General features: G+C 43.3%; 1 protein-coding gene across 1 annotated transcript in view; it reads left to right on the top strand.

The window, feature by feature from the left end:
- The first annotated feature begins 1,510 nt into the window (after nucleotides 1-1,510).
- The window catches only part of prpf6 (PRP6 pre-mRNA processing factor 6 homolog), a 36,641-nt gene continuing 22,991 nt past the window's right edge, over nucleotides 1,511-15,160 (top strand). Inside the window, exons 1-9 of the mRNA XM_084186958.1 lie at nucleotides 1,511-1,914; nucleotides 2,914-3,076; nucleotides 3,168-3,286; nucleotides 3,381-3,459; nucleotides 3,623-3,799; nucleotides 7,944-8,081; nucleotides 9,975-10,069; nucleotides 10,186-10,342; nucleotides 10,711-10,873. Of these exons, the coding sequence (XP_084043084.1) occupies nucleotides 1,625-1,914; nucleotides 2,914-3,076; nucleotides 3,168-3,286; nucleotides 3,381-3,459; nucleotides 3,623-3,799; nucleotides 7,944-8,081; nucleotides 9,975-10,069; nucleotides 10,186-10,342; nucleotides 10,711-10,873 (1,381 nt within the window). The 5' untranslated portion in view covers nucleotides 1,511-1,624. The remainder of the gene's footprint in view (nucleotides 1,915-2,913; nucleotides 3,077-3,167; nucleotides 3,287-3,380; nucleotides 3,460-3,622; nucleotides 3,800-7,943; nucleotides 8,082-9,974; nucleotides 10,070-10,185; nucleotides 10,343-10,710; nucleotides 10,874-15,160) is intronic.

Genomic DNA, 15,160 nt, shown 5'->3' with positions numbered 1-15,160 from the left:
TGTGTGTGTGTGTGTATTTGTGTATGTGTGTGTCGGCAGAGAGATGCAGCTTGTTTACCACAAATATCCTACAACACATAAAGAAAAAACAAGATGATGCAAGTTCCAAAAATACCTTTTATTGCGACTCAGTGCTCGTCCACTGATTTCATCTGGCATTGACCCATATCTGCATCTGCCAACGCTGACCTCAAACAAAGGGGATCGAATGCATTCAGAACAGTAACCAGGGGATTAGATGTGGACCTGGGTTTGACACGCAGGGTTTTCTTGATCATTAACCTCAATCAACATTACTGACGGGTGGTTTCCCTCTAATGACACGGACCTGGATCGCTGGATCACAAACAGACAGACAGACAGAGGAGCGCATGAGGATGTCTACTTCCAGTGTTACTCAGTACTGTAACTTGGGGGATCCACATTGAATGCAGGGTTTTGTTCCAACCGAGTACTATAACACCTGATTCTAGTCAAGAACATGATGATCAGTTGAATCAGGTACATTAATACTGGGCTGGAACACAAGTTGGCACACTCTGGGGATGGTAGCATTCTACTTTGGGGCAAAGTTAAACATATTCCAGTTAGACAATCTATCATAATTTTGTATGAAGAATATACAGGCAATCAACTATCTCCATTCACCTCGGCAATGGTTAACTGAAACCAGGTCCGTAAAGTTTTGCCCCATGTGGCTCTTTGGATCTGTGAAATGGTTCTGGGCTGTTGAAGCCATACATCCTCTAATGCAGCTGACAGCCCATTTTCACCACAGGATCTTCTCCCAGAAGTGAAATAATGTCTGCCCTGGAGGCAAATGAAATGAAGAGAAATGAAAATGCTGAGGCCTTGTCTGTAGATGGCTGAAGTTAAAGGTGATGGAATAAAATTGGTGCATAGGCGGAGATACTTCATTTCAAGACAGACAACACAGAAACGTCATATTAGATCGTAATTACATTTATTGCAGTGAGCCCGTCCTGTGATTGACAATGGACTGCCCAAAAAGGCTTTAGTGTCCATGTTAGCCTGGTTCGATATATATTAGCTAATGCATCTCTGTCAAAATGTATGCCAATTAATTTTAGAACACTGTTTAAAATGTGTGGGCCAATCAGCTGTGTTTTTTAATTGGTTCTCTCAAGAAATAGGACAGCGTCGACTTTCATTATGTCAATAATGGTGAAATGCAGACTCAAATTGACCTGGCAGTCAAACCAGATAGGTTGAGGTAGCCTAATGAGCTTCTGTTGATGAGGGGCAAGCAGATTAACTTATTCCCTGTAGTTACAGGTAGACTTAATAAACCATTTAGACTCCCATTTCCAGTTGCCATGTCTGGGATATGTGCAATGGACCTAAAGTAGGCTATTCTTCTAGCCTGCACATTTTCCTGTGGTCTTGCTGCACTCTGCTGGTAGAGCATGGCAGTAGTAGTTGTGGTGCACCACAGGGGGCGCTGCTGCAGGCCAATGCCATGATTGTAAAAGGAAGTGCGTATGTTATTATTCCCAAAATGTCCAGTCTTCCGGAAACTCACACGAAGAAGATTATTCCGGAAGTGAACCCGTTCTTATTATACCTCAGTGAGTAAACCGCGTTGTCTTCAGTACTAGCAACGATGGCTAGCAGAGATGGAAACTATAATAACAGAAATCAAAATGATGGTAGAGGTTCCAGGGGCGGCGGACAGAATTTCGGTAGAGGTTCCGGGGGCCGCGGGCAGAACGATGGTAGAGGCTTCGGGGGCGGCGGGCAGAATTCTGGTAGAGGCTCTGGAGGTGGCCGGGGTGGCGGGCGTAATGCCGAGCCCCCGCCAATGCCCATGTCCTCTCCGCTCATGGGCAAGAAGAAAAAGCCCTTCCTTGGGATGGCCGCGCCGCTAGGCTATGTGCCTGGACTCGGCAGAGGGTAAGTAGGCATGATGTTAGCTAACCACAGTACCTAAGCTACCTTTGACTGGAAAACAATCTTGAATGTTGCTGGCAATCAAGTACTTTTACCTAAATCTTGCTAATATAGTTACGATGCATTACATCTAAAATTCCTTCTTTCTTGTTATTAACTAACGCCAATGCAATGTTTAGTGTGTAAACACTCCAGAACCAGACTGAAACAAAAACCTACAGAAGCTGTGGGTCTCCAGGACCAGTTTTGAAGATAGCCAGCAGATCTGACCAATTTGCTTACAACTGCACTAGGGTCAGACAGACTTCCAGTGTAGATTAAGACACAGCAGAGCCGACCCGAGATATGGCTCGGAAAATGTACCTCAATCCCGGGATGAGAAATGCATTGTATTCCGAATTGCCCCATTATCCCAACTGAACTGAACTGTTACACAGAGAAGATTGCCTCCGAGTGGCGCAGTGGTCTAGGACACTGCATTGCAGATCTGCCACTAGAGATCCTGGTTCGAATCCAGGCTCTGTCGTAGCCGGCCGCGACCGGGAGACCCATGGGGCGGCGCATAATTGGCCCAGCGTCGTCCAGAGTAGGGGAAGGAATGGCCGGCAGGGATGTAGCTCAGTTGGTGGAGCATGGCGTTTGCAACGCCAGGGTTGTGGGTTCGTTTCCCACGTTGGGTATGAAAAAATAAAAATAAACAAAAATGTGTGCACTCACTAACTGTAAGTCGCTCTGGATAAGAGCGTCTGCTAAATGACAAAAAAAAAACGACTGCTAGTTTTTTTAGCAGTCGTTTAATCTTCTCTGTGAAACAGTTCAGTTGGGATAATGGGGCAATTCGGAGTATAGCGCCTGCTCTGCTGTGTAATAATCTACACAGGAAGCCTGTCCAACCCTAGTGCAGCTGTAAGCAAGCGGGTCGGATCTGATGGCTAGATTGAAGAATAATGTTCTAGTCTGTTGTTGAATCTCTCCATCTAACGCCATCTCTTCTGTCTCCAGAGCCACAGGTTTCACCACCCGGTCTGATATCGGTCCCGCTCGAGATGCCAATGACCCGGTGGATGACCGCCATGCTCCCCCAGGGCAGAGGACGGTGGGGGACAAGATGAAGAAGAACCAGGAAGACGACGAAGAGGATCTGAACGACACCAACTATGATGAGGTGCTTGTTTATACATGACACCCAAGAACAAGCTCAGAGAAAGCTCAGCTCACAAGTATAGTAACATTTGCCTCTCTCCTCTTTGTCTCAGTTCAACGGCTATGCTGGCAGTCTGTTCTCCAGTGGGCCCTATGAGAAAGACGACGAGGAGGCAGATGCCATCTACGCAGCTCTGGACAAGAGGATGGACGAACGACGCAAGGAGAGGAGGTGAGAGAAGAGACATCATGTGTTCATTAGCGTGGGTTTTTGTGTGGGTTACTGCTCTGTTGTGTTAACCCAGTCTGTCCTGTGTGGTCCCCAGGGAGCTGAGGGAGAAGGATGAGATAGAGAAGTACCGTATGGAGCGCCCCAAGATCCAGCAGCAGTTCTCTGACCTCAAGGTTGGTCACTTTGTTTTCATGACATCAGTCAACTCTCCTGTACTCTCTCCGAGCAGTCCTAACTTTAAATCTTTCCATCTCTTAATGGACAATGACATTGAAGCAATAAGTATATTATCCTACTCTTCATTCTCTCTCTCTCTCTCTCTGTCTCTGTGTGTAGAGGAAGCTGTCAGGAATGTCAGATGAGGAGTGGCTGAGTATCCCGGAGGTTGGCGATGCCAGGAACAAGCGCCAGAGGAACCCGCGCTATGAGAAACTCACCCCTGTACCAGACAGCTTCTTCTCCAAACACCTGACCACAGGAGACAAGCACACCACCGTGGACCCACTGCAGGGGGTTAGTAACGTTACACACACAGAAGCGCACACACACTCAAGCATACTCACCAACTTCTAAGGGTCATGCATGACCATACTCTCATACCATACTCTCTCTGTTTTGTCACGTGTTGCAGTTTCATTATGTGCCTGTAGGAGTCAACTTCTACCACTGAAACATTCTCCAAATCCTACCTAGCGCTGTTGCGGTGACTGTATTACCGTCACACCGGCAGACATGAGTCATGACCGCAGTAAAATTCCACGTGACCGTTGAGTCATGGTAATCTCCTCTTATGCATTCTGGACATGCTTTGGTAGTACCCAACTCACTAACGACCATCAGGTCGCTAATGGCCAGGTACTCAGGGCTCTATTGTCCCTCTAACCACTCTGACGTCATTGCAAATGCAATTTAAAATCGCATCAAACACTTATCATCAAAACAGTAGGCCTATCATACTTTTAAAACTCACCTCACTGTGATGATCAATTTGAAGAAAGAAGTTCAACAGCAGGTTGAAACAGTTAAAAATGTTTGTTGTGGATGTTGTTTCAAAGCCTAACACAACGAAATTGACAGCACTTTCTACGGTGATGATTAATTCAAAAGACCCATACTATTAGAGCTTATGCATAGGCCAAGCCCCCCCCCCCCCCCCCCCCCAAAAAAAAACAGAATTAAAATGATGATTGTGCCCTTATACAATACATAGCCTACCACATATTACGCATGGCAGAAAAACATAACAAAACTGATTTAAGATGTCTTCGGTACATAATTGGTCTAGCCTATACTCCAAAGTTAAACAAATTCTAGTAATCTAGTAGTGTGGATTGTATTATTATGCATACTGGATGGACTGGTTACCTTATACTCCCAAATGTATATCCATGAGTCTGGGAGAGAACGTATAGCCCTAGGCGATGCTGTTGGTTCATTGATTGTGCAGGGCGGCTTGCAGTTAGCCTTCAATTAGTGAATATGTATTTGAATTAGAATAGCCTAGTAATAGGGCTTTTTTTTGTATTTTCATAATTAATTCAGTTACACATTACCTTCAGCTATACATAATATCTCACCACCACGCGTTTCCATCTCCTCTCTCTCTCTCCTTTATTCCTTTCTTTAGCGCGCAGACGGGCTGTCAACAGTTTAGTGAAATTAGTTTTATGAAAACATGTTACTATTGATGTTCCCGAACAGATTTCAAATTAAGCACTGGGTAGCTGCAGGAACAAGGTTGGAGAGCCCATGCCATACAGAGTTTGGGCGGAATATCCCATCGGGCAGTGAGAGCATGTTCCTCAAACAGTGGTTGATGCGTAGAGTGAAATAATTGTTCTTATGTTTATTTCTCAGCTGCTCATATTAAGCACAGCTCCGCTATAAAACCGAAGTGGCCTACAAAACGGACAGGCGGGAAAGCGCGAGGCCTCCATTCACTATTCGAGTGCATACAGATGACATGTCCTTTTCCCCTGCCCATTTGATAATGGGCCATTCTAAATTGAAACGAATTTTACATATTTTTTTTATTTAACCTTTATTTAACTAGGCAAGTCAGTTAAGAACACATTTTTATTTACAATGACGGCCTACACCGGCCAAACCCGGACGACACTGGGCCAATTGTGCGCCGTCCTATGGGACTCCCAATCACGGCCAGTTGTGATACAGCCTGGAATCGAACCAGGGGGTCTGTAGTGACGCCTCAAGCACTGAGATGCAGTGCCTAAGACATTATTAAATTGAGAATAGTCTGATGGGTGAAAATATGATCACTTGATGAGAGAACAGCTGTGCAGCCTGAGGCAAGGAACAGAGAGCAAACATTTTTTGCTACTTTCTCAAATCAATAGCCTATAGTCGCACCATGCATCCCATATATGTTCTGATTTCTAAGGCATTCTAAGGTTTGTATCATTCACAACTAAAGTTGCCAAATAACTCTAAATCTAGCATATACATTGGCTTGCGAAAGTATTCACCCCCCTTGGCATTTTTCCTATTTTGTTGCCTTACAACCTGGAATTAAAATTTATTTTTGGGGGGTTGTATCATTTGATTTACACAACATGCCTACCACTTTGAAGATGCAAAATAATTTCTGGTGTGAAACAAACAAGAAATAAGACAAAAAACAGAACTTGAGCGTACATAACTATTCACCCCCCCCCCCCCCCCCCCCCAAAGTCAATACTTTGTAGAGCCACCTTTTGCAGCAATTACAGCTGCAAGTCTCTTGGGGTATGTCTCTATAAGCTTGGCACATCTAGCCACTGGGATTTTTGCCCATTCTTCAAGGCAAAACTGCTCCAGCTCCTTCATGTTGGATGAGTTCCGCTGGTAGTACAGCAATCTTTAAGTCATACCACAGATTCTCAATTGGATTGATGTCTGGGCTTTGACTAGGCCATTCCAAGGCATTTAAACATTTCCCCTTAAACCACTCGAGTGTGGCTTTAGCAGTATGCTTAGGGTCATTGTCCTGCTGGAAGGTGAACCTCCGTACCAGTCTCAAATCTCTGGAAGACTGAAACAGGTTTCCCTCAAGAATTTCCCTGTATTTAGTGCCATCCATCATTCCTTAAATTCTGACCAGTTTCCCAGTCCCTGCCGATGGAAAAACATCCCCACAGCATGATGCTGCAACCACCATGCTTCACTGTGGGGATGCTGTTCTCGGGGTGATGAGAGGTGTTGGGCTTGCGCCAGACATAACATTTTCCTTGATGGTCAAAAAGCTCAATTTTAGTCTCATCTGACCAGAGTACCTTCTTCCATATGTTTGAGGAGTCTCCCACATGCCTTTTGGGGAACACCAAACGTATTTGCTTATTTTTTTCTTTAAGCAATGGCTTTTTTCTGGCCACTCTTCCGTAAAGCCCAGCTCTGGAGTGTACGACTTAAAGTGGTCCTATGGACAGTGACTCCAATCTCCGCTGTGAAGCTTTGCAGCTCCTTCAGGGTAATCTTTGGCCTCTTTGTTGCCTCTCTGAATAATGCCCTCCTTGCCTGGGCTGTGAGTTTTGGTGGGCGGCCCTCTCTTGGCAGGTTTGTTGTGGTGCCATATTCTTTCAATTTTTTAATAATGGATTTAATGGTGCTCCGTGGGATGTTCAAAGTTTCTGATATTTTTTTATAACCCAACCCTGATCTGTACTTCTCCACAACTTTGTCTCTGACCTGTTTGGAGAGCTCCTTGGTTTTCATGGTGCCGCTTGCTTAGTGTTGTTGCAGACTCTGGGGCCTTTCAGAACAGGTGTAGATATACTGAGATCATGTGACACTTAGATTGCACACAGGTGGACTTTATTTAACTAATTATGTTATGTGACTTCTGAAGGTAATTGGTTGCACCAGATTTTATTTAGGGGCTTCATAGCAAAGGGTGTGAATACATTTCCGTTATTTATTTTTTAGAATTTTTTGAAACAAGTAATTATTTTCATTTCACTTCACCAATTTTGACTATTTTGTGTATGTCCATTACATGAAATCCAAATAAAAAATCAATTTAAATTACAGGTTGTAATGCAACAAAATAGGAAAAACGCCAAGGGGGATGAATACTTTTGCAAGGCACTGTAGGACCTGTTTCAAATGATCACTTTTACACACAACATAGCCCCTTCATATGCGCACTCGCTCTTTAATGGGAAACATATCCTTTCTAATATAAGTTCAATTATATTCTTTTTACTATAAAATCAGATAAAATAAAATAATGGCACAGGACTTATAAGCAGATCTTGTCAGCTAAATGAACAAGCCTATGGCATGGAGCATAGCCAGATATCTAACATACTGTAGGCCAACTCATATTATATTCTTCTGAAATACATTTTCTTCATTTCATCTTTTTTTAGACCTTACTAAAATAAATAATTGATTGATTGCGATGGTGTATATTAATTTGATTTATTAGACAATTTAAATGTAGAAGTTCCAAAGGCGCGTATATGTGGAGGCCTGGAGATGCTGAACGTTTTTGTTAATTAACGGTCAATTACCTTGAGACCGGCAGTCTTCTGCATGACAATAACCGGCTGACAAAATGTCATGACTGCCACAGCCCTAATCCTACCCATGCCAAAAGTCTTTCTAGGCTACTTTCTCATCCAGACACTTATTTGTTGTTTTGGTTCCCTGTCTCCAGTTGAACCTCCCAGGTGGTCTGGAAAGCCCGTACCCTGGGGGGATGACCCCCGGCCTGATGACCCCTGGGACAGGAGAGCTGGACATGAGGAAGATCGGCCAGGCCAGGAACACACTGATGGACATGAGGCTCAGCCAGGTAACGCACCACTTTGTCCTACTGACTTAGTCCTACTGACTTAGTCCTACTGACTTTGTCCTACTGACTTAAAAGCTTGTGTGTAACTTGTCTAGTTTGACTGTTATTCACCAACCTACAGTGCGCTCCAAAAGTATTGGGACAGTATTTATTTTTTAATTCACTTTGGATTTGAAATGATACAATGATTATGAGGTTAAAGTGCAGACTGTCAGCTTTCATTTGAAGGTATTTTCATCTATATTGGGTCACAGGTAGTCTAGTGGTTAAGAGCGTTGGGCCAGTAACCGAAAGGTTGCTGGTTCGAATACCCGAGCAGACTAGGTGAAAAATCTGTTGGTGCCCTTGAGGAAGGCACTTAACCCTAATTGCTCTTGTAAGTCGCTCTGGATAAAAGTGTCTGGTAAATGACTAAAAAAATAATAAAAAATGTTAAACATCAGGTGAAGATCGTACAAAAGTATTGGGACAAATACACTTATATGAATTAAAGTAGTCAAAAGTTTAGTGTTTGGTGCCATATTCCTAGCGCGCAATGATTACTAGATAGGCTTACAAACTTGTTGGATACATTTGCTGTTTGTTTTGGTTGTGTTTCAGATTATTTTGTGCCCAATAGAAATGAATGGTAAATAATGTATCATACCCCCCCCAAAAAAATTGTACCCTCCCCTGTTATTGTAATGGTGAGAGGTTAGCATGTCTTGGGGGTATGATATTTGTGTGTCTAACATCCTCAATTATCATTATTCACAATTCATTCAGGACTACCCGTAATCATGGTAGCATCCACATTAATGTAGAAGTGTTTAGAAACATATTATATTCTTATTTACAATAAAAGTGACTCCAAAATGACACTACATTATTTGCCATTTAATTTATATTGGGCACAAAATCATCTGAAACACAACCAAAACAAACATCAAATGCATCCAACAAGTTTGTAGAGTCACAAGCTTAATGTAGTCATTGTGTGCTAGGAATATGGGACCAAATACAAAAATGTTGACTTCTATAATACACATTTAAGTGAATTGGACAATGTACAAGAAGTGCTGTAATTTCTAAACGGTTCACCCGATATGGATGAAAATAGCCTCATATTAAAGCTGACAGTCTGCACTAACTAGTCATTATATCATTTCATATCTAAAGTGCTGGAGTACAGAGCTACAGTGCTATGAAAAAGTATTTGCCCCCTTTCTAATTTTCTCTACTTTTGCATATTTGTGATACTGAATGTTATCAGATCTTCAACCAAAACCTAATATTAGATAAAGGGAACATAAGTGAACAAATAACACAACAATTACATATTTATTTCATAAACAAAGTTATGCAACACCCAATTCCCCTGTGTGAAAAAGTAATTGCCCCCTTACACTCAATAACTGGTTGTGCCGCCTTTAGCTGCAATGACTCCAACCAAATGCTTCCTGTAGTTGTTGATCAGTCTCTCACGTCGCTTTGGAGGAATTTTGGCCCATGCTTGAAAACCCACACGTCACTGAGTTAAAGCAGTTCTGTATGGAAGAGTGGGCCAAAATTCCTCCACAGCGACGTGAGAGACTGATCAACAACTACAGGAAGCATTTGGTTGGAGTCATTGCAGCTAAAGGCGGCACAACCAGTTATTGAGTATAAGGGGGCAATTACTTTTAGAAAATTAGAAAGGGGGCAAATACTTTTTCATAGCACTGTATAACAACAAAAAATGTGTCTCTGTCCCAATTTAGTTTTTGAGCTCACTGTATATGTTATGGAAGGGACTGGTCAGATGCTATCAAATGCTGTCAGATGGTATCAAAAGTCTCCAGGAAGCATGTGATCCCCAGTATAACTTTTCCTGTTTTTGTATATCTGTGCTGATCTCCATCTCTCTCCTCTCAGGTGTCTGACTCTGTGAGTGGACAGACGGTGGTGGATCCTAAAGGTTACCTCACTGACCTAAACTCTATGATCCCCACGCACGGAGGAGACATCAGGTGAGTGGCCCGGACAATAAACACACACACACACTCTGAGCTAAGCTACGGACACACATTTGTTGCTTATCTATATCTCTGGCTGTATTGTTGACTGTCTTCTTGTGAATGCGCAGTGACATTAAGAAGGCCCGTCTGCTGCTGAAGTCAGTGAGGGAGACCAACCCCCACCACCCCCCCGCCTGGATCGCCTCGGCCAGGCTAGAGGAGGTCACAGGGAAACTACAGGTGGCCCGGAACCTCATCATGAAGGGCACTGAGATGTGTCCCAAGGTAACACATACAAACTGTAAAGTATATTTTCAAAGTATACTTCTTGCTTCCCATGATGCTTATCTGTATATTTGTGGGCGCACTTTTTAGTTTTTAAATGAGGCATTGAATTTCTCCACCTGTCAGTGTCTGTGCTGGCCTGGTTAGATTTCCAGACATTAACAATGGGCTGGCCTGATTACCCTGTATTAGATGATAGATAGGTCTAGCCTAGAGGTCTCTCTGGCTGTCTGTAACCTGCACATTACTACAGACTAATGATAGAGCTCAAAAACTTCACCTCATTGATGGATGTGACTGCTAGGCTACAGCCTGGTGACTCAGCCAAGGCAGTGGTGACCCAGGCAATGTGTGTGTTTTGTCCCCAGAGTGAGGATGTGTGGCTGGAGGCCGCCAGGCTGCAGCCAGGGGACACAGCCAAGGCAGTGGTGGCCCAGGCGGTGCGTCACCTCCCCGGGTCTGTCCGCATCTACATCAGAGCAGCCGAGCTGGAGACGGACGTCAGGGCCAAGAAACGCGTCCTCAGGAAGGGTGAGATGTTTGTGCCCTGTCAAAGCTACAATGATGCAAACCAGTTCCTGTTGAGACCTGTAAAGCCTTGTTCACATTGGCAGTTTGAAGTGACTCAAATCAATTTGTTTTGCATATCCGATTCGAATCTGTTATTTTTCTTGCTGTCTGAACAGCCAATGGCAGCTTAGCTTGCTACATACCTTTTGATTGATTGGAAGTTATCAGCCTACACCACTGTGCCACACCTGTCATTACTATGACAACTAGTGTAGCGTCAGCAAATGACTGCTGCCTGAACACGCATCTGATTTGGTCCTGTAACCTGCTCTTTGGACAGGAGAGCCCCGACCGATTTATCAGTTGACCGATATTATCGGCCGATATTAGCCTTTTACCGATGTATTTGTATCGTTGTTTAATCCATTGAAAAGGACCAATATAAGATGCTGAGAAAATGCTCGTCAAAAAAGCTGTTCTTCACTAGAATTGGACTTTGAGCATTTCATTATTTGTCCTACATGGCTATAAGCCTATCTTGCCATGGTGCGCTACACTAAGACTGGACACTACCACCGGACCAACGCAACTACACCAGTCAGAGAGGAGAGTGAACTAGCTCTTAGTCTTACTGCTTCTACCGTGAGTGCTGAGTGGATAGAAGCTTGCCAGCTCAATAAAGTGCCAAAAATGCGCACAGGCCATATACTGTTACATTAAGTGTCATGGTAGGGTGTCGGGACAAATAATGGATGCAATGCCCAAATGTAAAGTAAGTGCCGTGCTAAGAAGTTCAACTCTGTGGTAACAACGTTATAGGCCTTTATTGAAGCCAGCGCAATCTGTTGTGTTATAAATTATTTGCTGTTTGTGAAGGGTATTCCTCAAGCTCTGTCATTCGAATGTTTTCAGAGACACACAAAAAACTTTACTGGTTACAAAGTAGCACTTTGTAGCTTCGTTTTGATGTATGGGTTCATTGTCACTTGATAGGGACTGGTCCTAATTCATGTTTCGCCAATCGCCGTCCCCATTTCCGTGACGAGTACAAGCTAGCCAGCTAGCTAGCTGTGTGAGAGTACTTGACGACGTCTACTGAGGGTTAGTGCTATCTTGGATCCTTGGGACGTCCCTACGCTAAACCCTATCTACGGATAGAACAATGAGTGAGATATTTCACCGGATGTATAAATGTGAAGCATCCGGTTGGCGTTTCCACGCACTACCAAATATGGTGATGACAGGATGCCCAGTGGCTGGCAGTGGGAGAAGTAGTCCCGTGTAGCTCAGTTGATAGAGCATGGCATTTGCAACGCCAGGGTTGTGGGTTCGTTTCCCACGGGGGACCAGTATGATTTTTTTTTTATTTATGCACTCACTAACTGTAAGTCGCTCTGGATAAGAGCGTCTGCTAAATTACTAAAATGTAAAAATTAGATGGATTTTGGCCGACATTCTGCTAATTTTCTCATCAATTAAACATTTGATCTCAATACAGTTTTCAGTTTCCAAAACTAGAATCTGTTACGAACAGAGTCGACAAGGTTTTTTGTAGACTTTACCCTTTGCTAAAGTTTCAAAAAATTGCGTTCTTTAGGAGTGCAAGGGCGAATTGAGTTATTGCACACGCGCACTTCACAGGGTAGGCGTTCCCTAATGGAAATATGCTAGAATGCGCCAATAAGATCTCGCTAGCTCGTGCTTGGCTCTGCCCACCTACTAGCTTGTTCTGCTCACTAGGATTCAATTTCTCCCATTGGAAACAACAGGCTGTGGTCTATCTTGGGTTAGTAATACAAATATTTGCCCTAACCACAGACAGAAGGGGTAACCCAGATACGTCACAGGGGCTATAAAGCTGATGCATCCGTTTAGAAAGTTTTCTCAACACCGAATATGGTAGTGAGAGGAGGTCCAGTAGTGGGAGAGGATGGAAATAGGTGAAACTGGGCTGACATCTGCTAACTTTCTCATTGATTAAACATTTTATCTCAATAAATGTTTCTGTTCCCAAAACTAAAATCTGTTACGAACACATTGCGCTGAGTTTTATAGATTTGACGCTTTTCCAAAGTTTCCAAAAATTGAGTTGTTTAGAAGGAGTGCAAGGTCGAATTGAGTTTGTGCACACACACACTTCACAGAGGAGGCGTTCCCTAACATAAATATGCAAATACATGATACAATGCGGCAATAGGATCTCGCTAGCTCGTTCTTGGCTTTTCCCACCACCTTGCTTGTTCTGCCCACTATGCTTCATTTTCCCCCAATGTAAACGACCCAGATTAACTATCTTGGGTTAGTTATAAATACACTATACAGTGCATTCGGAAAGTATTCAGACCCCTTCCCTTTTTCAACATTTTGTTACGTTACACCCTTATTGTAAAATTGATTAAATTAATGATTTTTCTCATCAATCTAAACACAATACCCCATAATGACAAAGCGAAAACAGGTTTTTAGAATTTTTCGCAAATGTATTATAAAATAATAACGTATACCTTATTTACATAAGTATTCACACCCTTTGCTATGAGACTTGAAATTCAGCTCAGGTGCGTCCTGTTTCCAATGATTATCCTTGAAATGTTTCTACAACAACTTGATTGGAGTCCACCTGTGGTAAATTCAAATGATTGGACATGATTTGGAAAGGCACACACCTGCCTATATAAGGTCCCACAGTTGATAGTGCATGTCAGAGCAAAAACCAAGCCATGAGGTCGAAGGAATTGTCCATAGAGCTCTGAGACAGGATTGTGTCGAGGCACAGATCTGGGGAAGGGTACCAAAAACATTTCTGCAGCACTGAAGGTCCCCAAGAACAAAGTGGCCTCCACCATTCTTAAATGGAAGAAGTTTGGAACCACCAAGACTCTTCCTAGAGCTGGCCGTTCGGCCAAACTGAGCAATCGGGGGAGAAGGGCCTTGGTCAGGGAGGTGACCCTTTACTCAGTACTTTGTTGAAGCACCTTTGGCAGCGATTACAGCCTCAAGTCTTCTTAGGTATGACACTACAAGCTTGGCACACCTGTGGCTGGGGAGTTTCTCCCATTCTTCTCTGCAGAACCTCTCAAGCTTTGTCAGGTTGGATGGGGAGTGTCCCTGCACAGCTATTTTCAGGTCTCTCCAGAGATGTTTGATCGGGTTCAAGTCCGGGCTCTGGCTGGGCAACTCAAGGACATTCAGAGACCTTATATAGACAGATGTGTGCCTTTCCAAATCATGTCCAATCAATTGAATATACCACAGGTGTACCATATCACCCAGGCTCTATTGGACAGTTAGTATTCCAAAAAGGATTTGGAAAAACAAAACTGATTTGAGCATAAAGGCCTGCAGTGTGAACAAGACTTAAGTGTCTGCTATTGAGACTACTGAGCTTAGACTAGCGATGAAAGGAAAGACAGAGAAGAGGGAAATAGAAAGTTCAACAGACCATCGCTCCGTTTGTACCCAACCTTGTTTCTTATCCCAAATGACACTTCTAGCCATGACACACCCTCTATTTACACTCTGTCATGGTGGCCAGAGAGCCCCACTCCTTTAAACACAGACACACAGTGCTGTTCCCAGCAGCATACCTCTGTGAGAGACTGGATGTTATGCTTCCTTTGAAAGTGTTCAGCCCCTACATATCTGGGCTGCTCTCTCTGTATTTCACCATTTTATTTTATTTTTACATTTATTTAACTAGGCAAGTCAGTTAAGAACAAATTCTTATTTACAATGACGGCCAAACCCGGCCGTGCGCCGCCCTATGGGACTCCCAATCACGGCCGGTTGTGATACAGCCTGGAATCGAACCAAGGGGTCTGTAGTGACGCCTCAAGCACTGAGATGCAGTGCCTTAGACCACTGCGCCTCTCGGGAGCCCAATAAATAAAATAGAAATAAAAAACCTTCTCTATTTATCCATCACAGAGTGCTTAGAAGATTGAGTGTTGATATTAAAATGATAATTGCCATGATTACATTATGAAATGTTTTTGCATGGATTTTTGTGTTTTAAGGTTGGGCAATATCCAGATTTTCATATTGTCATGTTGTCCTCCTGTCATCCCGGGATTCAAGGTATTACCGTCTTAGTACACAAGGGGGCACTAAAAATGCAACAACAAAAAACCATTGGGCGTCTATTACCAGAATGCTAACAAAATTAGCACAAGTAATGGTGTATAGAGGCTGCTAGCTAAATAGGCTAACAAGCTCACACTAAAATAAATGAATTGCAAAGACAGGCAATCCAGCTCATAACGTTATACAAGTATCGGTTGTAGCTACCGAATGTAATTTTTTCTGAGT

This window comes from Coregonus lavaretus (genome assembly GCF_964263955.1).
Source record: "Coregonus lavaretus genome assembly, chromosome: 22".
In the NCBI taxonomy this organism is placed as follows: domain Eukaryota; kingdom Metazoa; phylum Chordata; class Actinopteri; order Salmoniformes; family Salmonidae; genus Coregonus; species Coregonus lavaretus.
Note: the sequence above shows the minus strand (reverse complement) of the source record. Positions and strands in the feature narration are given on the sequence as shown.